Source organism: Prinia subflava, chromosome 10 (genome assembly GCF_021018805.1).
Source record: "Prinia subflava isolate CZ2003 ecotype Zambia chromosome 10, Cam_Psub_1.2, whole genome shotgun sequence".
Lineage (NCBI taxonomy): Eukaryota > Metazoa > Chordata > Aves > Passeriformes > Cisticolidae > Prinia > Prinia subflava.
Genome location: NC_086256.1, coordinates 29,523,112 through 29,547,090, shown reverse-complemented (window position 1 = coordinate 29,547,090; position 23,979 = coordinate 29,523,112). Strand labels below are relative to the sequence as shown.

At 51.2% G+C, this 23,979-nt stretch overlaps 2 protein-coding genes across 2 annotated transcripts in view; both read right to left on the bottom strand.

Annotated features, from left to right (window-relative positions):
- Positions 1-10,609, bottom strand: part of DNM3 (dynamin 3) — a 164,634-nt gene extending 154,025 nt beyond the window's left edge. Inside the window, exon 1 of the mRNA XM_063406686.1 lies at positions 10,431-10,609. Within this exon, the coding sequence (XP_063262756.1) occupies positions 10,431-10,576 (146 nt within the window). The 5' untranslated portion in view covers positions 10,577-10,609. The remainder of the gene's footprint in view (positions 1-10,430) is intronic.
- A 247-nt stretch (positions 10,610-10,856) lies between these two features.
- METTL13 (methyltransferase 13, eEF1A N-terminus and K55) lies at positions 10,857-23,690 on the bottom strand. Its single transcript, XM_063406683.1, has 8 exons — positions 23,434-23,690; positions 21,126-21,873; positions 20,325-20,524; positions 19,545-19,740; positions 19,189-19,332; positions 18,795-19,004; positions 18,305-18,436; positions 10,857-17,885 (listed from the first exon to the last, which is right to left on the bottom strand). Exons 1-8 carry the CDS (start codon positions 23,584-23,586, stop codon positions 17,611-17,613), a joined length of 2,058 nt encoding a protein of 685 aa, XP_063262753.1. The 5' UTR covers positions 23,587-23,690; the 3' UTR covers positions 10,857-17,610.
- Positions 23,691-23,979: the final 289 nt, after the last annotated feature.

The following is a 23,979-nucleotide window of genomic DNA, read 5'->3' as shown; positions in this document are numbered from 1 at the left end:
TCATCACTGACACAAGACACCACTGTTTTTATTCTTAGTGGCTTTGGAAGCACATATTCTCTACCCTCAAGTGACAGTATAAAGATAACCCCAGGACACGTTTTCAAGAAGTCTCAAAAGCCTTAAGGCACAGCTTCAGTTGTGCTTTGATGTTCTCAACCACGTGCCTTTTCAAATTCAGTAACACAACAGTGTTTCTACAATGACACTCATATTTGCCCATGTATGTTGTTCCTCATCAGCTCCAAGTACAGAGACCAGTTCTTGTTGTCAGTCACCACCTGACCCCTCACTTCCTTCCATTACTTACAGAACAGTAAGTGGTTTTTGTTTGGCACAATGTCTGTCAATCAAGGGTCCCCACAGCTCTGTTCAACCAACATAATGAGCCTTACAGGAAGATGTACAAGACCATTAATCTGCTTTATTGAAAACCAATGACACCTATCTTAATTAGGCCTACCAGGCATGCTAAATGCATTTCAGAGGCTCTGGATTTTTAGTGATCTCAGATGTGTCAGCTACTGAAGCTCTGTACTGATCTTTCCAGGATTTTTTTGGAAACCACATAGCATAGATGGCTGGTGCTCAGTTCATGTTTGGTGTCAGTCTGCAGCAACCATTCTTTCAAGGTAAATCTTCCTTCTATTGATGGAATTTTAATTAATTGCTCGATCAAGCACAGTAACTACACATTTAACCCCTGCGGTGTGTACAGGGCTTTAGGAGCAAAAAGCAGAGTATCCAGACACCTCAGGGCTGTCAACTCCTCTTCCTCTCAAGCAGGGTACATGAACTTGGTTTTTTTAGAAGCCATTTTCCAACCCATCAGTGTCCTTCACCACCACTGCTGAACTGCTGGACCTCACCAGCAAAGCAAGGACACTGATTATCCTGTCCAACACCTTCAAGTAAGAACACAGGTAGAATTAAGAAAAAAAAATAGTGTTGAAAATCTTGCACAGCACTGCAGCTAGCAGCCTAAAATGTCTTTTTGGGTCTCTTTTCCCTCCACTCTTTTACAGAATTGAGAGCAACTATAAAAAAACCCAGAGGGGAATGTTAAAAAAAAAGTCTACCCAAAAAGACCCTGCCATGGCAATATGAGAGTGTTGATTCTAAATGTGACAAAAAGGTATTTTTTGAAAGGTCCTTGCAAAACTTCAAATAAGCTAGCAAGGGATTTCAGTCACACTAACTGGGCACCTCCATAACAAGAATGCTCAGTGCCTGTGCACAGGCACCACTCAGGTGAGAGAGCAAAGCTTGAGATTCCCTCTTCAGGCAGAAGCCTGGAGAGACAGCAGGCTCAGAGATCCCCGTCTTTATACTTCTCTTGGATCTGGAAGATGCTTTCTGTAAGTAGCAGCAGCATTTCTGCCCAACAAGCTGCCAGAAGTTATTACATCTTCCCCATTAGACATCAGGGCTATGAGCAAATTAGTGCCAAAAATTACTCTGGTCCAAATGGTAAAGTCCTCCATTAAACAAAACTGGAACCAATAGGTTCTCCAAAGTAGAGGACATTTGAACTCAAGTCTAGGAAGGCACAGACCTTCTCAGACCAATCTAATGCTGTATTTTGACAGCAGTGACGGTACCCCACATCACATTTCCACACAGAAAAAGACGTGACTGTTCACTGACTCAGGGAAAGAAAATGCACTTCCGAGGATTCCAGCAAATGTCTTTTACATGGTAGAAAGTTTTAAGATCTCAGTAATGCTTACAGGACTGCAAACCTGCCGTACACAGGCACAAAAAGCCGCCAGGCGAAAGCCCAGGAGTGTGAGCTGAAGAGTGCTCTGTGTGCAGGGCCTGTGCTGGGCTCGCTGGATGAGCAGAGAGGGAGCTGCCAATGTGCAGGCTCGTGGGCAAGGCACGGTATGCACGATGCATCTGTCCTCCCTGGCAGCCCGCCAGCGCTCTGCTGCATCATCCTCATGCCACTGCTGAAAATGCCCTTTCTCCTCCTTCCCCTGTAAGATTTTACAAAAGCCTCTGCTATTTCCTGCCCAACGGTGCTCTCCGTCAATTCCGAGTGGTGCTGGAAGGGGGAGAAAGGAAGCACAAAACACAAAGAAAGCCCAACAATTCTAGAATTTTAGTGTCAAAAAGAATAAAGAGGACTTTGCAGGACAACTCATTCTCCCTAATCAGATATGTTTGCTTTTAGGAAAGGACTCATTTGCATAGGATGTTGGTGCATAAAAGCCCATCCATTCTCAGGATGAATACTAATGCAGCAAGATTCTGTATCTCAACACAAGAAACAAACAAGAAAAATTCTTTACTCACTTTAAATTGTTGTCAGCGCTCTAAATAGACTTTGGCTGTTGGGTTTTTTTTCCAATCACTTCCAGCTGCCAAATGCAATTAACAATGTTTCTTTAGAAAGATTTGAGTAAGAAGTTTTCCTCCATAATATAATCAGAGATAAAAATCTGACTGCAAGGATCAGAAAGAAAACAACATGTCACAACAAACCAGACATATCAGCTACATGAAACTAACTACTACAGAAATACTTGTATTTAGTAGATAATTCACCTCTTGATACTCTGTCAGGACAAATCTTTTAAATATTGTGAATTCCAGTGCTATTACCAAAAACCCAGAAAAAACAATCTGCTGCTCTTCCCTCCCAGTCCCACTGTCCTGAACTGGGATCCATCAATGCAGGCTTTTTAAACAGCAGCACAGTATAAAATCAGCTGTGACACATGCTAGTAAAATCCAAGAACTTTTCAGAAGCACTGTGAAAATACATTTCTCTTTTGTAGTAGACAAGGTGTCAAACTGTACAATTACCTCTTTTGGTACAATACAAGCCACCTCAGATCATTTTGCAGAGCTGAAATGTAACTGGATTCAATTCCTGTACTCCCTCTGGAATATATACACAGTGGGAACTGCAGTACAAAGAGCATGAATTTATCAACAGGAAGACAACTACAGAAGGAAGGGGGAAAGGAGATTGTTTCCAAAACAGGTGAACCGAGTTTCTCAAACAGTTTCTCTTTTCTAGCCATTTTACCCTTTTCTACCTGTCCATTTATCCTTCTCTGAGCCTGTGGTATGTGCAAATTAATATACTAGTAAGTCCAGGACAATGTAAAGTCTGTTTAGCTCAACAGTGAAATTTAATATCAACCATGATCTCCCATCTCGCTGATCACCACAAACTGAATTATTACCACAAGAAAAATTTATATTAGAAGTCTGACCAAAAGAGTGTTTTGTGCTGCTACTTCCCAGAACACAAACAAAGTCATTAGGCTGCAGGTCTCAGTCCAGACTCCTGAGCTTCTCAGCCTCTTTCCCAGATCTGACAGACATTGAGGATCTTCTGTCAACGTTTGTTTAGCATCTGAACAAATAAACAGGTGAGCACACAAGGGCACAACACTGTCTCTGATGGATTGTGCCAAAATTTCTTCAGCAGCTTGCAGCTCGGCTGATGACAGAGCTGGAAGAGAGCCCACTTGAGAGGAGGTGTCTGGCAGTGGTTCTCATCCTGTCTGTTCTCTGCAGGTGAGGTACACACAGGCAGCCTCAGAGCACCCTCTAGAGCCAGGCACCCCTGAATGGATGTGCATGGTGTTAGACACCAGCAGTGCACAGAGCAAATAAGGGACCAAGTCCCTAAGGTTACCCTGGCTTTGATGATCTCCTCTGTGAGGGCTGAAATCCCTGTTACAGCACAAAGAGAATCTCCTGCACACCTGAACAATGAAATGTTGGTGCTTTTGCACAGGAGCTAGGATGCAGAAATACCAAGCTAGGTACTGAATTAAAAGCGTAACTTCCACACACAAATTATAAAAGCTGACATTATCAGCTGACACTTGGGTTGAAAACCCCTCTTATCTCCAGCTACAGCCTCCTTTACATCCCAGAGGCTATCACAGACAACAGTGCTTGGCAGCACATCAAAGCCCAGCACCCAACTAAATGGGATTTTGCTCCTCTCTAGTTCAACAATGCTGCCTTGTTCATCTCCATGCCACTTGCTGAAGAAAAGGATGCAAGGTCACAGCTAAATAATTCTCATTTCCTGTTCTCAGCATATTTACACTGCAGGTACACTGCACTGAAGGGATATCCAGTAGCCTGTTACACATGAGCACAGCAAACATGGGGAATTCATGGACTTCTATTTACTGGAAGGCCTTATTACGTTTAAACCCCCCCCCAAAACAGTAAGAAAACCAAACCAGAAAAAGCAAAAAAGTGTCTCCCCCTCATGCCTGCAATCTACGCACAGTTTGAGAAACTCATAAATACTTGGAGGAGCATTATCAATTTGCTCAGTAATCAACTGAGGGAAGGCAAACCACAAACATGATCTCTCTCTCAATGACTAAGCTATTGCTGGTGCCTCTCTGGGATGAGGAAACACTGCTACATCTCAGCTGTTCAAAGCACAAGCCAAGGCTCAGTTTTGGTTCCACACAGAAATCTAAATCAGCCATCCCTCAAACAAGAGAAATGCCTAACAGCAAGTTTTAGACAACAATCACAGTTATCCCACAATGACTTTAAGATTACATGCTACCATCTTCCTTTACAGATAGAAGCAAGTTCAAAATAAAGGAATAAGTATCTGTATTCTACATACAGTCAAGGCATGTGTGGATACCCATGCAGGTAATATTTAAAAAGCAGTTTGAGGCCACACAGTAAAGAGTTGCAGAGAGCAGCATCCACACTTCCATGTCCCTTCTGCAATCCACGGCAGCATCACTCCCAATGTTTACTGGTGAATGTCTAAACAATCCCATTGCTAACATCTATTTATCTGAGCTGGAAATCCCTGTTTGCTATTTCACCTGCAGAGGAAAGTGACACAAGCTGGAAACATCAGCAGCAATGCCTGCCAAGAAACAGCAAGACAACAAAGGTGTGGGTTATTTGTTGATGTCAATGCTACAAAACCCCAAGTGTAGGCTCCTTCCTGAAAGCAGTGAGTAACAGATTTATATTATACAAAAGTCTGGAGAGTCAGACAACGTCGAACTTTCAGAAGTGCCTGTGCATTCAAAACCAAGAAAGTTTGGATAAAGGTAAGCAGATTCTTGTGGCCCAAAAAAAGGAAGAAGAACAATCCAACCCACAAACCTCTCCTGAGATGACTGCTCTCCTTTAAAAACGATCAGAGGAGTGCAGCCACCTGCAGTACCTTGATGGATTGAACTCCCACTAACAACTGCCACTGAATCCGTAGCACTGACTTCGTACAAGGCACTCAAGACCAGACTGGGTTTTGTTTGAACATTGCTTTTTGCAGGGTTTTGAAGTTTTTCTGAAGTCTAGAGCACAGACTTCAAATACTCCACTTGTGTTCACTAAATGCTGCAATACCCTGATCATACACGCCATGCTGAAGTTATAGTAAGATTGTGTATTCTCACAGGTACCCTTTACAAAAGTGAAGTGTGACTTATTGATTTAGCATCTCTAACCTGCCTGATATGCTGAACTTAAACACCTGAATAAAGGTCAGAGCTCCCTACACTATGCCTGCCTCATGACAGAGTACAGCTTTTCTTAATTGGCCTAATTTAAATGCCAAAAATAAGAGACAAATTCTCAAAGTAGTTTTAGAGGAAAAAAAATTACATGTGGGATGGTGGTGAAAAACCAGCATATTTGTTTGCATGTCTGTTTTTTAATACACAATTCCTTTACATCATATATATCAATTCTCAAGACTTGAAGGGAAAAAAATAAAAAAACAACTTTAAGTCCACAATGGAGTTACATTTAAGGACAAGACCAGGCCACCTGTATCCCACCCATATGGCCTGATAGTTCTTCAATATATAAATGCAAAAATTTAATTCAGGGAAGAAATCCAAATGAGCCACTGTCTCATTTGCTGCTGTTTCTAATTAATGAAATACTCAGAAAATTCTTGCTTTCGTTCCACAAGATTATTTTGACAACTAGGCTAATATACTCAATCCTGTACTCCAAGCTGTATTAGTATGGCTTAATTAGTCAGGAAAAGGAGTGGCTGACTCTCATTTCCAGAAGATCCTTAAGACTAAAAAAGAGTACACAGCACCACGTCTCAGTTTGTATTCAGTTTGACTGCTTAGCTTTTTTATGCCTGTTCACAGAAGAGGAGATTTTCTGTAAAAACGTTTTTCTGTCAATGCCTAGTAACTAAAAGAATAAAATACCTTAATACATCTCCCCCAGGAAGCATCAATCTAAATATGTGTCTACATTCTTCAGAGAAATTTTCTGCTCTAGCAGCCAGAGTTAAAGTCTCTTCTTTTCTCCTAATGACTCAACGCAGTCTTTTCACAACCGCCATCTCAAGCAGAACAGAATGAGCTGAGCACTCAAGGAATAGTAATTTCAAAAAGAAATAATCACTACATATGTCATAATAAATAGCTCGACTTACATGCAGTGGCCCTGAGATTATCAAAAGCATCTCAGATCAAAAAGCTGCAAAACTGAATTACACAATCAGACCTCGGGCTCTTAAAATGAAAGTGCCTGTTTGATTATGACTGACAGGCTCACAATCAAGAGTTCACGTCTCTTATAAAACAGTTATTTGGCCACACGCAGTTTGTATTATATTAAGCAGGAAGGGAAGTGAAGAGCTTTCAAGCTGGAAACCTAATTATTAATTTCTTGCTATTTTTAAGAGTAAAACAAGGTTCTGATTTCTGAAGAAGGAGGCCCTGACAAGGCAGCTTGCTGTCTGTGCCTCCAGTTACTGAAAAACCCATTTGGATATAGATGAAATAATACAAAGTGCTTTCTCTCCAAATACAGTTTACAGGGATTGCTTCCTGCCATTAGTTTTAAGTAACCCTATTATTATCAAAAGCAAGTTTGAAAAGCACAAACAGCATGTAAGCTCCTGGCCCTGACCTGCTCAGAAGCACAGCAGTAAGAGAGACCAAGTGCCCTCTCCCACTGGCAATCCGCTGGCATGTGTTGTTTGCCTGCCCTTTGTGCTTTTGAATCGCTCTCCAACCAACCTCTACCAGAAGGCTGCATTAGATCCTTTGCTTCAAACACTGGCACAACATTTTCTGGGCACATTGACTCCTGTTACAAAGGGAAGCAGAAGGAGGTAGGAAGAACATTTGCTCTACAGACAGCTTCATTTCCTCAAACACACACCAGGAGCTCCTGCTATGAACACATGAAGCTCTAACCCATAAATGGCAATGCTGTCCTCAGGTGCTCTCCAGAATCTCTGTTTCCATCTAAATGTAACCAGAATCCTGAGAGAAAACCATCACACACAATCCTTGACTACCAAAAGAAGGACACAGAGGAGCAATACGTAAAGAGGAAACTCTCCAAATTCCTCAGGGGACACCAATCCAAATAGCAACAACAATGGACAAATTGGGAGATTTGACACTGCTTCATTCCAGCTTAGTTCAAAGCCAGCCTACAACAAGACAAGTAGCTGTGGGTGTCACACAATTCCTGCAGCAGGCAAACATGCAGGATGTAACCCTAAAACACATGTGAATTAATCCCACCCTATTCCCTGCGTGTTGGCAGTCACTGGGGATCCCGTGTGCCCCTGAGCAGGCCTTGGTGCTGCCCTGGAGGCAGCGATGGACAGGTGTCATTCAGCAGGCCCCCGCTCCCAGGCCTCCTGCCAGCCCACACAACCGTGCCAGCACCAGACTCCTCACAACCCCTCCGAAAAATTCCAGCAGTGCACAACCGATGGTGGATAACCCTGCACGGCCTGACATCTTCCTAGGGCCCATACAGAAACTCGAACTCTCGACACCACCTGCAGTCAGAAAACAGTTTCTACTGTCAAAGTGCAAAAAAAGTAATCTTTGCACAAGCAAACACCCACAGTGCTACAGGGGCTACAGACAGCAGGAAGAACAACCTGAGCCTACAGTTAAAACCCCCTTACCAACCTCACCACAGCTCCACTGACAAATACAGGTTAACAACCAGCAGCGTGTCTGCAGCAAGACCCTGCCTTTCACATGGAGGGTATCATATCAAATACAGCCGTTCCTGAAGAAAAGAGATCTTCAATGTCTCTCTGAAGGCTGAGTTCAAAATCTACTGATGATAATGATTCATGTGGTAAAAAAAAAAAACCAACATGAAACCAACACAACAAAAAAACCCCACGATCACAAAACAACCCAAACCTAAAAAAACTAAACTAAAGCCATGAGAATTAATGCTCAAACTTCAGAGTAATGCAAGGACAGTTTTATTTTGATGTCAGTTTCAAAGCTGTGTTTCCATTAGTTAAAGCTGGCTCTGTGGCTGCCACAGGTCATGCAATATATCAGTAACAAAGAGAAATGAGCGCAGCATGACTCTACAGGGAGACCTGCTACCTCTACAAGCCATGTTAAGACAGATGTGGGTGAAACAAACTTGTTTGCAGAGGGCAGCTGCATTATCCCATAAAAACAGGCATATCCCATGGCTTACTAAAAAAAGAGACACATTTTTCTGCTGATCTAACAAGCAAAATCCTCTTCTGAGCTCATGGCCATTCATTAATCTGGTTCTGAGGGTTCACAACCAAGGTCTCACAGCTTAGCAATGGCACATCTGCTGACCACACGTACTCAGCCTGGAGGAAAAGCACAATATCCAGGCTCAAGTCTCATGGAATAGGTTTGAAGCAATGCAATTTAACGTCATTTTTGCAACAGGCTCCAAGGTTGCAAGTAGGGAGATACTACAGATCAGTTCCTGCTGAATCTCAAGAAGTTACTGCATAAAACAACTATGTGGAATTCTGAAACCAGGCTGAAAGAATCCAAATTCCAAATCCCACGTGACAGAGACATTCAGGTGTTTCACAGCAGCCTGTAACCTCTTCTCTAAAGAGGCTGTCTTGAAGTGTCAGCAGGCTGCACAGTCAATAACTACACGAATGAAAAAAGTTACTGGCCCTAGCTGTCCTTCGTCATTCCTCCTAGAAGTGCCCACACCTCACTCGTGCGGCTGGTTCCAGGCCAGATCAGCACCAAGTGCTCATTTTCACCTTTTGCTCCAGCCAGGCACACGCAGACGGCTCAGAAGAACAGCTCCACCTGCGGATCAGACGGAGCAGACGCCTCTGGCAGCTGAGCAGTGACAAGCATCTGGGAGCGGTATCATCCTTCACCAGCACAGCTGGAGCCAGAGACCGACACCAGCCCACAGACCACCCAGCCCCGACCCCAGGGACCAAAATATCCTTACTGACAACAAAAATGAAGGTGCTTTTCCCCCTCAGCACATGTGCTTTGTGCAGCTTTGTGGACACGTAGCTCAAGAAGTCAAAAGGTTACCAAAATACTTTTAAGGACTTGTTTAAAGATAACAGTAATAATCTGATGCTAAATCGTGCTTTCTGAGGACCTCGTTTATGTTTTCCAAACTCGAGAGACTTGGCAGTACCGTCAACACCAGCAGCTAGCCAGAGTCTTCAAGGAGAAAGAGGAAAAACTGACATTTAACACAGCCAGTTCTGAAGGAGACATGAAGAGCCGCTATACAGTATTTTCTGTACCGGGTATCAAGAGTTATTCCAGCCTGACACACAGCCAGGTTGTGGAGTGTCACAGCATTTAATACTGCCTTCAGTGACGATCTCCACACATCCAAGTTCCCCAGTCACCGACACACAACAGTATTTCGACCCTCTAATCCGGACTAGATGGCCGCTCCGCTGCGGGAGCACCCCCTCCCTCCGGGAGCCCGCAGCTATCTGAGGCAAACGCAGCAGGAACTCCATCAAACAGCACGTGAAGCCCATGTTTACCTCGGGACGTCTCCAGAGGCACCGCCTGGCCGTCAAAAAGCCCCGCCTGAATCGTCAGGCTTCCCCTTTTCCTGTCAGTGGTTTGTTAGAACCGATGCGCATGTTGGACTTGACGATCTTGGAGGTCTTTTCCAACCTTAATGACGCCGCGATTCGAATACCCACAGGCGCGTTGGGACGGTGCGAATTTATATGCGCTGGGTTGGGAGGAATGAGTCGCCCAGAGACAGCACCCCACCGAATCAGGATTTAGGGCTTTAAACACCTCTCTGCTCTCGAGCAGCGGTCACCCCCCCCACACACGAAGCGGGCACACGAACGCGCTCGCACCGGAGCCGCGGCGGCTTCCCCGCACCGCGCACATCGCATCACGGGCGCTGCCGGGCCGGGGCCCGTCTCGCCACCCTCGAGGCACAGCGAGGGGAGGGACAGCGAGCATCCTCGGTGGGGACCGAGCACCCTCGGTGGGCTCGGAGCCGCGAACTGTCCCCCCAAAATCCCTCCTCGTCCATCCCCGCCCGACACCGCCCCCCCCCCCATTCGCCGCTCTGAGGGGGGCGCGCGCCGCGGCCGTTGGGAACAGCGCGCGCTGCGGGCCGTGTGGGGGGAGCGGGGGGGACGCGGGGGTGCCGTGCCCGCCGCCCCTCACCTGGAGACGCAGTTCTCCAGCACGGAGCTCTTGCCGGCGCTCTGCCCGCCCACCACCGCGATCTGCGGCAGGTCGAGCAGGCAGTTCTGGCCCAGCGCCGCGAAGGCATCCTGCAGCCGGTTAACGAGCGGGATGAGCCCCTCCATCCCGCCGCCTCCTCCTCCTCCGCCCGCCGCCGCTGACAGGTAACGGCCGGCGCACTGCGCATGCGCCCCTCCCTCGGCGGGCCTGGGGGCGGGGCCTCCGCGGGGAGGCCACGCCCCCTCCCGTGCGGGTCCCGATGCGGTCCCACGGTTGTCCCACGATTGTCCCACGGTTGTCCCACGATTGTCTCAAAATCCGTTCTTCCCCCCGTTGTGCCAAAGGCCCATCCACGCTCAGAGTCAAGGGGTTGGATTTATTTATAATTCTGCTCAGAAAGATGGCTGGGCGGCAAATCCACAAAGACAGCACGATGATTGTCAGAAGTTTTCTCTTTTTGTGGATTTTAACAAACCAAGGCGCTGACGTTTATTGGGTACAAGGTATCTAGTTCGCTTATTAATTAGTGTTCTATCTTCTGTTGGTTAATGATTCTCTTGTTTCCAATGCTAATTAGTCTGCATACTCAGTCTCTTGAGTTAGTGGGGTTTTGGGTCTGTGGTCGGTGGTCACAATTTGCCAGAATTACCTCTTACCCAGCCACAGCTGATTTCAGCACAGTTGCTCAGTTGTTTTTAACAGTTTCTTCCTTATTTTGGGTGTTCTGCCAAATATCCTTGTAACCCCTAAATTCTGCATTCTTTGTATCAACTAAGAGTGGTACACCCTTTGGTATCCCTCTAGTCCTGAAATAATTGAAACATGTCGAGCCCTAAACCTTAACAAGGCAATTCCACCGACAAGTAATATGTGTTTCTACCACCTGGACATCGCTTAGAGCTTGCTTGTTAGGGATTGTTTCTTCACAGATTGCCCAGAGAAGCTGTGGACTCTCCCTCCCCGGAGGTACCCCAGAACCAGCAGGCCACAATCCTGTGCCTGTGCTCTGGTTAACACTGCTTGAGCTGGGACATTGGAGCAGATGCCCCACTGTGCTCCCTGGCAGCCCGAGCCGTTCTGTGGTTCTGTTCCTGCCCGAGGACACCTCGGTGCTGGCACGCTTGGACACGAGGAGCATGGTTCACCCAGATCTGTGCACTGACCGTGAGACCACCATACTGCCCTCTCCCCTGAGAGCCCCAACCCCAGCTGCCACCGTCCTGCTGGTGGGAAGGGCTGTGGCAAGGCTCAGCCACAGGCACGAGTGCTGTGGGTCGGGCACACTCTGAGGAGGAGCCGGCTCTGGCAGGTGCCTGGCTCAGGAGCAGCCTGGGGAGCAACAGCAAGGTCCAAGCCATGTCACTGCAGCGTGTTCAATTCAAAATGCATGCCGAGACTGAGCTAAAAGCTCAGGCACACAACAGAGAGGAGATTTATCTGCGATTACTGGCAGCAGTCACATCATGAAAATATCCAAAACGCAGGCTTTGGAGTCGTGCAGCGATAAAAGTTATCGTCTCTATTAAAGCAGACACTGGCCTCACTCAGCGTGAAAAGCAAAACAAAAGGGAACTGTGAACATCCCGCAGGCTGACAGAGACTAACGATCTGGAGGATTATCAAAACCTCTTGGCCAGAGCTCTCAATAAGTGTAAAAAATTACAACAGACCGACCTATAGCTCTGGAAACAAGTAACAGTTTTTAATCGACATAAGGTGGAGACGGCTTCTCCTCGCCACTGCAGTTAGATCACAGCCTCTGGGAAAAGCCTTGCCATCATTTCTGTCTAGTTGGGAGCCTGGGAGTTATTGACATAATTATGCCAATTAGCAGCATGATTATTTCTTTCCCCACTCCTGGGCAGGCAAGCTATGCCAGGAGGCCCTGGAGTAGCTGCCTGGCCTTCCTCCAGTTTGTGGGTTTCTTTGGAGGCTGGGAGTTGAGCAGAACATTGTGAGTATCCGAGCACTTTGTGCTGCCCCCTTGAAATAATTAAGATCCCTAGAGGAGCAGCCTGGCCATAGGATTGCATCTCCACAGGAGACAAATGAAGACTGAGAAAGGCACAATGCCTGGGGAGCAGCACCATGCACACCTTCAAACTGATAACCTAGGGAACTGTCCTTTCTGTGAGGTCTTTAAATAATAGCTTTGTCTGCTTCCATGAATAAAATAAAATAAATTAGGAAAAAACCTAAGATTAGGAAAAGTTTGAGTTATTCCCCCAAGTCTGGGGTTTCTAAACCAAATTTTTTTGTCTGGTGAAGCAGAGTTAAAGCCACTAAGTGCCCACATTCTATCACTTACAAAAATCAACTCTTCCCTCCTCCAAAAAAAAAAGCTACAAGCAGCCAAGTATAAATTCCCCACCTTCTGGAAAAGGCACAAACAATTTCATTATGGATGCTTGTGTTATCATGGGGGGTTTTCCTCATTTTTCCAACAACTTCCCAAGAGAGCAGGGAAGGAGAGAGGAGAGGCACCTGAGCATATCTTTAGGTCTCTGCTTTTCCTGACTGGCTTCTCTGGGCAGCTTGTTCCAAACCCCCATGCAGAGCCCAGCCTGGCTTTCTGAATTTGCCAAGATTCAGGGTGGCTAAATTAAAGAAAACAGGGGTGCTGCTAGCAGAGACCATTGCAAAGCTTCTTGTAACAAATAGCTCTGAAATACAAGACCCAAATCAGTGTCAGGGGGCCACGCAAGAAATTGTTCTCTGGGGGAGCAGTAGGTGCAATCCCCAGGAGCACAGAGCTGTGCTGCCCACTGGTTAACCAGCTAAACACAATCTGGTTTTACCCTGGTGTGCTCAGTTGTGCCCCACAGTATTTATCATTTCCTTTTGCTGAGTGCCAGGCTCAGCGAGGAGAGCAAACCTCTGCCAAGAACCTTTCTGGCATGGCAGGAAGGGTGGGTGCCCTGCTCCCCAAGGTGACATCCTGACTCCAGCAGCGTGGTCTGATGTCACATGTCACCAGCTCCAGCACAGCCTGCCTGGGGCCCCCAGCCGCAGCCTTCAGTGCATTTCAGATCAAGGCTACAGACAGCAAGCTTGTCCTGCCACGACTTTCAGAAAAATACATGGCAAAAATAGCCTGGCTTCAGGCCACAGCTGAACCCACAAACTCACGCACAGACACTTCTCCCTAACCAGGCAGCGTGACGTTCAGACTGAGGACATTTGGACCAGGTCCCCAGGCTGCTTCATAAACACACAGCAGTGCAATTCCCCTCAGGAGAAATGAGTTCTATATAAACCAGCCGAGGGGAGACTGGCAGATGCCTGCAGTGAAGAGTCAGTGACGCTGCCCTGCCCCTGGGGAGCAGAGCAGGCAGGGGCTGCATCCTCTCCCCCAAGAACAGGCAGGTTCCTTCACACTTCTCGTCTCTCCAGGGCCCTCCCTCACCTCCGTCTTGCTTCGGACACAAACACAGAGTTTTTGCAGAGCGTTTCAGGCAGCTGATGGGCACAGAGCAGGAGGAGGTGTGGGCAGGGAGCCCGTGCAAGGGGAGCTCCCAGGTTCTCAGCAGCACTCTGCATGAAGGTGCCAGTCAGCATCATGCCTGTGCGTCTGCCAGGACGAGAGCTCAGACCTTGAGGCTGCAAAAGGTGGAATTTGAGCCCGTGACAGAAAGCCAGAGTGGCTGCAGAGCTGTGATTATAGTCGTGGCTGCAGCATTTCTCCATGTAAAGAGGATGTGCTTTCTGCCTTCCCCCCACAGCCCGGGGCACTGCTGACTCACTGATAGCAGGACAACCCAATCCCTGTCCCATCTCTCCTCTCTCCTGCCCTGTGACCTCCAGCTGCATTCTTTAGTCGGGTGCATCCAGTTGCAGGCTAGAAAAAGGGCACGGTGCTGCATTGCAGCCTGCAGAGATGTTTCCCTGCAGCCCTCAGCACCCCAGGAAAGAGCTGTACTCCCTCCCTGCAGCCTGGCAGCATGCCTGCTTCCTTGGCCACAAAGCCAGACAAGCCAAGTGCTTCCCCAAGGGAAAATTTCATGAACAAAACACTCCCCACGTGTTTCCAGCCTCTGGGAGTGGCTGTTGCAGCCCTTGTGCTGGACCATGCCCTGCAGCATCCCCAGGCAGGGGAGCCAAGGCTCTGCCCAGCTGAAGGGAATCAGCCCAGGGCTCAGTCCCTGCAGCTTTTGTTGCTGCAAAATCTCTCCCAGCTGCTTGCTGTACTTTGAGCTGATGACAGTATGTCCCTTATCCACCTCCACCCTGTTCCCAGGAGGGAACTGGAGTGTCATCCTCTTCTCTTCTGCAAAACAGGGACCTAGGCTGTGACACCATTAGGGGTGTACGTGTGGCACCCCATCAGTGCCTGCCTCAAGGTGCCAGCCCTGCCAACTGCCTGCCCACAGCCACCCTGGGCCAAAAAACCTCTCTGCATCCTTCCACCCAAGCTCAGGAAACTCAGGGCTGACCCACCAATTCCCAGTGTCTCGTTCAGAGGAGTGGCAGCAGGATGGATGTGATACTCTGAGCAGGGACAGGACCAGCCCAAAGCATCCCCAGCTGGTTACAGCCTCACACCTGAGCCACACACGAGCTACACACCCAGCTCTTTTTGTACTGGGAGAGCCAGAAAGGAGAAAGTCAACATCTCCGTGCCAGTGGATGTTGCTAAGTGACGGCAGAGCTTGTTTCTATCCCGCCACTGACAGCGTGCCTACGCTGCAAGGGAAGGAAGTGAGGAGTAAGGGATGTAAACATGAGTACATTGCCAAACCCTCCACAGAATCACCCCTGCCAAACATATACATTAGCTGCATGTTTTGGCTGCCGGCAGAGGAATATTTACTATGTGTCAATTACTCCAGCCTTGGAGCGTTTTACCTGCAGAGGAGGATTTGCAGCACTCATTAAATTGCCAGTTTTCCCGCTGAAATTAATTTCCAGACCAAAGAGTTCAGGCTGTCAGTAGCTGCAAGAACAGCTGCAATGAGCTGAGATTTCATCCTTACATTGTTTCCAATAGATGGCTTTTGTTTTTCCACCAGGATGTGGCGTTATGCAGCGTTCTGGAAGCACAACAGAAAGGCAGGACTGGACAAGGGAGGGATGAAGGCAGCCTTTGTATGAGCTCCTGGGGAAGAAAGGAGATGGTTTCGGTAAAATAAAGGGCACACACACACAAACCTATGTCGTTAAGATTATGTTGAGAATTGCAAACTAAGTTAAAAATAGAGTAAATGCAGCACGGCTGATCTAGTTGAGAAATTTGCCATCTCTAAGCTAGGTGGATAATAGAGATCTTTCAAAACAGTGCTCATCACAGAGGAGCTTTAGAAACTGCATGGGGGCAGGCACACTTCAGCTCCAGCTCCAGCCTTGTTCCTCCCCCATATGTCCTGAGCTCAGCACAGGAGAACACACTGGAGGAGTGACTGGGTGGTGAGTGACATAGAGGTCACCTAGCCGGGCTGCCAGCCTTTATCTGAGGCAGGGAGCAGGCCAGCCCTGCTCTCCTGGGCCTGGGAACCATCAACAGCACTTATTAAAAAAGCATCTCCTCCCTCTGCATGGATGCAGGTTAGCCCAGGGAGAAAGTAGGGCACCCATCTGTCCCTCTGTGTGAAGGGGAACAAGGGAGGAAGCATCAGAGAAGGGATCTGAACAGAGCAGTTCCCAAAGTAGAACCTGCTGGCTAAATGAAATGAAAATACATCCCCAGGTGCTGATCAGAGGGAGGTGCTTGCTGGCAGCACAGCTGCCATGGTGCAACCTGGGCACAAACAGCCCCATCTCCTGCATTTGTGCAGTGCCCACATGGTCCCCCCTGCTTCAGGGGGTGAGAGCCTTTGGGGCACCCTTTCCATGGCCCCATGGAGCTGGGGAACTGCAAACTCTCGGGCTCACACACCCTCCTGCTCTGAAGTGGCAGAGGTTTTCCCACAGATGGAACAGAGCTGGCTCCCTCCAAGCAAGGAGAGCCGCCCAGACCCTGTTGGGACAGGGTGTGTGAGCTGCAGAGCTGGGAGATGGCCCCAGCAGGGATGCTGACACACAGATCCCTCCTGGAGCTACTTTTGGTGGTTGTTACCTCCCTGGGCTGTGGAAAGGAGGCTGGGGAGGGTGTGCTTTGGGAAGCAGCTGTCAGAAAGATGTCTTCTCTCAGGCTGCCAGGGGCAGAAGGGAGCATGGAGTGAGGGCACAGGATCAGTGGCAAAGCACTGGTTTGTCACCTCGCTGTCTGCAAGCTGCTCTCTTTGGTACAGTGTCTCAGGCTCATTGTGGCATCAGCTGTTGCAGGGGAGAAAGACAAGCCCCCCAAAAATAGCTTCTGATGAATGAATGAATGAGAACCTGCAGGTCAGCTGTTCTGTAACCAGCCAGGGCACACAGGTCAGCTCTTGAATGAGCTGTCCAGGCAGGACTGGGGTGCTGTGGGAACACCCACCCCAATGGGTATTTTCTGGCTGCCCTTTCACCCTGCAGAAAGGCTGACCTGCACCAGCTGGGTGAGTGGGTTGGTGTGGCCAGGGGCTGAGCCCAGGGCTGGCTCCCTGCTGGCCCTGGGGCAGAAGGGTTCTGAGCTCGGGGGTTTCAGTTCAGTGGCGGTGGCTGGAGAGATCTGGACTAAGGGAAACAAATCTGGGGAGATTCAGGAAAAAATTGGGGAGGGTGAGTGGTGAGGGCGCTGTGGGGTTCAAGGGGCAGTTGCCTGCTCCCAGGACATGCCTTTGAAGGGCAGAGGTGACCGTAGGCTTTCCAGGAGTGGGGGTGCTTCAGAAATAAGCCTTAGCAAAGCACTACAGGCCTCAGAGCACCCCTGAGCACTTTATTCTCACAGCTTCCAGCCCACCCACACACAACCACAAGCAGGCTTGGAGCCGGCCTGGGGCTCTGCAGAGACACCAGGAATGCTGGAGATGCAGGTAGAGGCACCACCAGAATGAGAGGAGCTGTGCCGAAGGGGAGGAGAATCGGAGGGATGTTCTTCCCAAAGTGGGAAAGCAACGAGGACTGGCCCAAACTCAGTCCTGCCAGTCTCACAGCACCTTCCTCACCGCTGAACGCTGCCCCTTGGGCTGTACAGCCCCCCGTGGTGCTGGCCCCCTTCCTCAGGAGCCGCGCTCCCCGTGCCAGTGCCATCCTTCCCGCAGGCCCAGGCCGGCAGGAGGCGCGGTGTCGGAGCGGCAGCAGGCTCTCAGAGGATGTGCACGGCCTGCAGCATGTCTGCCAGCGCGTAGGAGCCGTCCCAGGGCCGGCCCGGCTGCTGCAGGGCCCCCTGCAGCGCCCGCGCCCGCGCGCCCAGCTCGGCGGGCTGGCGCCGGCCCGCGGTGCCCGCCTGGCAGAACAGGATCTCGTTGACCTCGCCCTGGATGCGGCGCGCGTACAGCAGCGGGAAGACGTCCCTGAGCACGGCCAGCACGGACTCCTTCAGCCGGGCGTCGCGGCACACCAGGTTGAGGATGAACACTCCTGCAGCAGGGCCAGAGGGAGGGGGGCTCAGAGCAGCCTGCGCACCCCCCCTGGGCCACCCTGGTGAAAACATCTCCCTCAGTGACATCCCCCCGGTGCCCCTGGTCCCGCTGCACGTCCCTGCTGCCACACGGGTCATGGGTGGCCACCAGATCTGTTCTCAGGCACCGCCTACACCTGCTCCCAGAAAACTCTGCTGGCCACTCGGGATGTCTCAGTCTTGCAGGCCACCCACCCCATCCTGCCATCACAGCACCCATGAAACACTCAGATCCAGCACCCACCAGGAGCAGGGGATGCCACGCAGCAATCCTGGCTGGGGCCACTGTTCTCCAGGATGAGAAATGGTGGCACAGCCCCAGCTCCACACAGAACCAGCCAGCCTGGCCATGGGGACATGGCCAGACCTCCCCTCCTACCTTCTGGCTTGAGGATGGTTTTAACTTTCTGCAGAAAGGGCTTTTCCACAAAGGCTGGGGGTGGGCAGCTCATCCCCACCGTGAGGTCTTTGCTGTCCACATCAAACATGACAGCATCATACTGGGCTGGGGCTGCAGGACAAAGCACAGACAGTTGTTATCCTATGGGACAGAGGTGAGCTACACACATGAGAAGGCCAAAGATGGGATGGTCAAGACACCCCTTCTGCCACATTATGGGCGTCTTCTCTGCTGGGGTTTCTCTTTACAAGCCCTTGGTGCTGCAGGAGGCAACAAATCTCAGGTCCTCTGCACAGGTTGGCAAGGACAGGCTGCAAGCTGCAGAGATATGGTGAGGCTGGGGACTGTGACACATGGCACGAGATGGGCAGGAAGAGGAAGCAGGGGGTGACAACAGCCCAGGACTCCCCTACCCAGCATGGCACCCACGGGGCTCATGGGGCACCTGAAACACCCTGTGAAGCTCTACCTTCGGCTGCCAGCTTGGCCACGTAGTCCAGGCCATCGCAGATGTGCACTTGCATCCGGTCACCCTGGGAGAAACCGAACCAGCACGTGGCCACGTCCAGCATGGAGGAGTCGATCTCCACCACGGCCACGCGGGCCGGCGAGAAGTAATCGTGGACGAAGAGGGGCAGGCTGCCCCCGCCGAGCCCCACCACCAGCACTGCCAGCTCTCCTGCCAACCCAGAGCACCAGTGAGCCACCAGGACGCCATAATCCCACTGCTCGTCCCACCCACCATCCCCAAACCGCTTCAGGAAGGGTGCACGGGGCACCCTGGCCAGAAGAGCCTTTCCCCAAGGGGCTGTGGCGTGGGGACACCTGCCCCCAGCACAGCCTCCCACTGCCGGCCTCGTCACCTGGGAGGGCGTTGGGGCCCCCCAGCAGGCAGAGCCCCGCAACCATGGCCTTGTGGTGCTCACAGCACAGGCAGCTCTTGTCGATGGCTCCAGGTGGCTCAGCAGGGCTGGCTTTCTTCTTGTCCTTCCTCCGCTTCTTCTGGCCTGAGTAACAGGAGACACCAGCCAGTAAGCAAGGGGGAGATGCAGGCACTTTCTGGGGACTAGCCACCCCCAGCCCTGTTCCACTCAGGGGGTAAAAACACCCCAGGGCTGCTCTGGGACAAGACAGGCACGTCCCAGCCGGACTTCTACCTTCCACCTGATTGCTCTCACTCTGTCACCCCAAAAATCAGCCTTGGCCCCACCCCATGTACCTGGGAGAGGTGTGGGACCCAAGAGCCGTGCCTCTGACTGCACCACGTTCCTGTTCTGGAGGAAGATGAGGCGGCGGAAGTAGCAGGTGCCATCTCCCTTCACGTCCTCCACAACGAAGTCCCCGCTCAGGGGGCTGCTGCCGCAGTGCCGCACCGCCCGCACCCCGATGTCCCCTCCCACGGACAGGAAGGGCACCTGCAGGGAGGACAGGGGCTGCTGGAAGGAGGAAAGGCTACAGGAGGAGAGCTTGGCATTCCCACTGCCCCGACTATGGCTGCAGAGCCAGGATGAAGCAGACACAATGGAGGAGCAGTGGGATGCCACAGGAGAGCTGGGGATCTGCACAAGATTCACTCCCAACACAGGGAATACAGGGAATAAACACAGCAAGGTATTTTCCAAGAGCTCAGATGTGTGGAGTGGGGCAGGAAGGAGAAGACAGAAGGAACAGAACTTGAAGCCAGGATTAAGACTGGGGGCTAGATGCTTTCAGGGTTGCTGGATCTCTGCTTTTCTTGGGATGCTGGGTTTTGGAGGGCAAGGACTTGGTGCTGAATCCTACCACACCAGCACCTCAAATCCTGCCTCCAAGCACAGGCAGACAGCTGGAGGGAAAGCCAAGAGAAGCTGCAGCTGAGGTCCATCTCCTGCCCACCAAGGCATCCAGCTCACACCTCACAGCTTGGTCTCCCTTGGAGAAGAGGGTGTCCCTGCTGGCAGAGCGCCAGCCCAGCCCTGCTTTGGGAAGCCCAGCCTGGGGCTGGGCAGTGAGGGCTCACCTGCTGCCGGGCAGGGAGGCCCGGCGGGGCCAGCTCCATCACCTTCGCCGACAGCTCCGCCTGGATGCCGGCCATGCCCTCGTAGCGCTGCTCCCTGTGCAGCGCCACCGTCAGCAGGCGCCCGAAGCCCGCGCTGGCCGCCAGCTGCCGCCGGCCCTCCTCCGTGCCAAACAGCCACTCGGTTTCTCTGCCCTGTGGGACTGCAGAAGGGGCGGCCATCAGCCTGGGCTGCTGATATTTTAGGGAGGCACCACTGCTTGGCTAGAGCCGTGCACTGCGACCACCAAGAGAGCCACGGTCTCCCCTGTTTTGGGCAGGCTCATGCAAGAAGCTGGAAAAGCCACATCTCATTAAAAGGAGGTGTCCGTCAGGTTCCTGACATGTCTCCAGGCAGTGCTAAGCCCCAGCTTTGCAGGCACGCAGGGAGGGAACGGTGCTGCAGGCAGAGGCTCACAATCTCTGTGAGTGCAGCCCCAGCAGTCTGCCCTGCAAGCCAGTACACCCCGACAGAGCAGCACTGCCTTCACTGCAAGGTGCTAACTTGGCTGTCACCAGCATCCAGGCAGGAATTGCCACCTTAGAGGCGGGGCAGGCAGTGTCTCTCTGCCCAACAAGCTCTGTGCCAGATCTCTGCTTGCACCCCCAAACAAGCACATATCCCTCCGCAAAGCCGAACTAAAACATCAACCCAACCCCATGTGGGTTATTTCCCTCTTCAGCCCTAAATTCAACTGAAGGCTGGCTGTTTTGCAGCTCCTGGCCAGGCAACCACCTGACTGCAGCTGGACAGGCTGTACTCACTGATGAAGATGGCAAAGTGATTGTCCCGGGAAGGTTTCACCGAGGGGCTGTCAACCACGTGCAGCGTGTAGCGAGGCTTCCCGCTCTCTTTGTCACACAGATCCAGGGAAACCTGTTCCCTGCAGGGGGTTTTGCTGATCTGGCTGCAGAGCAGGGCATAATGCTGCCTGTCCTTCACTGCTGCCACCAGCTGCTCCACGCTCTGCACCCGCATTGGCTTGTCCTGCTCCTCAGGGCAGATCTCCAGGATCTGAGCTGCCGAGCCAGGGATCTTCCTGAACTTTGTCATGACGTACACGAACACCGGCAGGACAAACTGCTGCTTGTCCCCACTGCTGGCCACCTGGTGGACACGCACCACCCAGCCTTCCAGGGAGAAGAATTCCACGGCTTTCTTCAGCACGTGGGCTTGAGCCAAGGAGACACAGAGGTAGCGCCCTCCTACCTGCAGGACGCGGCTGATCTCGGCAAACATCTGATCCACCTTGGCTAACGTGGCCTCCTCTTCATCGGTCAGGACGGCATCCAGCGTGCCTTTGTCCAGGACCACCTGGAAGTGGGCATCGGGGAAATCCATGTGGAGCATGTCCATCAGCAGGTAGCTCATCCTGGGCCTGGAGCTGGCACTGCGCTCCCGCATCTGGCGGATCACGGCGTCGCTGGTGTCGATGTTGACGATGTCCTCGCACATCCCCACGTCGTACATCTGCTCGCTCAGCTCCGAGTTCCCACAGCCCACCACCAGAACCTGGGCATCGGCAGAGAGCGGCAGCATGGTGAGAACACCCTGGAAATACCCTCTGGTTTTGGAGCAAACACCAGAAGTGTCCAGGAGCCCTCAGAAAACCACACCCTCAGGGCCTCCAAACTCACTCTCCATGGCCTAAGATAACATGCCCACAGAGGAGAGTCCCGTGGGCAGCGATGCATCTGCTGCATGTTTTTTGAGAATGACCCCGGTGTTTTAACCCCCAGAACTCCCCAGACGACGCAGGGGTCTCTCCTGTCCTCTTGCTAAGGTGCAGTGGGGGCTTCCCATCGTCTGTGTCAGACCTTGCACACAGAACCAACCAGATTGGAAAGACCCCCAAGAACGTGGAGTCCAAGCCATGACCAGACCCCACCATGGCAACCAGACCACGGCACTGAGTGCCACGTCCAGTCTGTCCTTAAACATCTCCAGGGACAGCGACTACACCACCTCTCTCTAGGCAGTCCATTCTGTGAAATACAAAGTTGTGCTTCGTGTCAGGGAAATGAAGAAAATCTGTGTAATTGTAGTTGTGGAACACAATCATGGAACAGTTATAAAGATGGGTTCTAATAAACAACTGAGGAAAGCATGGAAGGAAATTTTTGAATAAATCTTTTGCTTGTAATTACCTATTATAAGTCTCAAGCTATTCTGTAATAACTGTCTTTTAATTATAACCTTAGAAGATTGCTTTGTATTAAAGAATTTTTAACTGTAGTTTTAGATTCTAAAAAGGCTTCTAGACAAAAGAAAGAAGTAAGAAGGGGGCCCAGGCCTTGCACAGAAGGTGAGAAAACATCCTAGACACAAAAACAAGATTTCAGCTCACTGATCTATGGCTTCTGAAGAAGGAAACTAGACATCACTATTAGAGATTGATGGACCTAAGAAATAGAAACGGGACCCCCACATCTGGAAGCCAGACCCCACCATCTGAAAAACATATCCTGGATGTACATCCTAGAATATTAAAATATCGAAATAGATCATAGTAGCCTATAAAATTTTACAGGACAAAATATGAATTTATGACTGTTAAGTATTGAATTGTGACGTTAAAACTAAAAATGGAAACTGCTGAGAAAGCTTATGAATATGTATGAATATAGCAAATAAAATGCCAGCAAGTCCAGCAATGGGTGTGCAGTCAGGAGGGAAAACCCCTACCACTGTACCCAGCGCACTGTCTTTGCTCACACTTTACCATGTTAATTAATTAATTATTAAAGTTGAATTGCTGCTTAATATATTGGCCGTGTCAAGCGTCTCATTTCTAACAATTCCAGTGTCTGATTTCTGTCTCTCAAGAATTTCATCCTCCGAATGTCCACTCTACACCCTCCCTGAGCGGCTTATGGCTATGTCCTTTCATTCTGTTGCCGGTTGCCTGGGAGAAGAAGCCGAGCCCGGCTGGCTACAACCTCCGTTCCGGGAGATGTAGAGAGCGCTAAGGTCACTCCTGAGCCTCCTCTTCTCCAGGCAAACCAACCTCAGAACCCGCCGCCCAGGAGCAGCCCGGAGGGGGCACAGCGCTGGGCACCAGCCGGGGCTCACCTTGTCCCGGGGCCGCACATACTTGTGCAGAACGGGGCAGAGCTCCGGGAAGGCCCCGTACCACTCGAAGGGGCGCTGCCCGCGCTGGCGGAAGAAGCGATCCCAGTAGCGTGCAGAGCCGAACTCGGCGGGGCTGCGGGGCAGCAGCTCCATGGCCGGGCTGTGGGGCAGCGGCTCCGTGGCCGCACCGGCCGTGCCCGCTCCCGCCGCGGCCCCACGTGCCTCCCGCGCTGACCGCTTCCGGCTGCGCGGGGCGGTGTGCCCGCCGCCCATTGGCTGCCTCCGCCCCGGCCGCTCCCCATTGGCTGCCTCCGCCCCGGCCGCTCCCCATTGGCTGCCTCCGCCCCGGCCGCTCCCCATTGGCTGCCTCAGCCCCGGCCGCTCCCCATTGGCTGCCTCAGCCCCGGCCGCTCCCCATTGGCCGGCGGTACCGGCTCCGGTCCCGGTCCCGGTCCCGGCTCCGGTGCGGAGCCGCCCCCGATTCACAACCGCGCAGCGTTAACAGCCCACACCCGCGGGGCTCTGCGGCACTACTGCAGCAACAAA

What these genes read in the sequence shown, in the direction of transcription:
- METTL13 (XM_063406683.1), bottom strand. Translation starts at nt 23,586, where the DNA reads ATGGAGCTGCTGCCCCGCAGCCCCGCCGAGTTCGGCTCTGCACGCTAC. An exon ending in ATGTGCGGCCCCGGGACAAG is followed by an intron (nt 21,874 to 23,433) that starts GTGAGCCCCGGC and finishes GCCGATGCCCAG; the next exon opens with GTTCTGGTGGTGGGCTGTGG. An exon ending in GGGTCCCACACCTCTCCCAG is followed by an intron (nt 19,333 to 19,544) that starts GTACATGGGGTG and finishes CCTGTTACTCAG; the next exon opens with GCCAGAAGAAGCGGAGGAAG.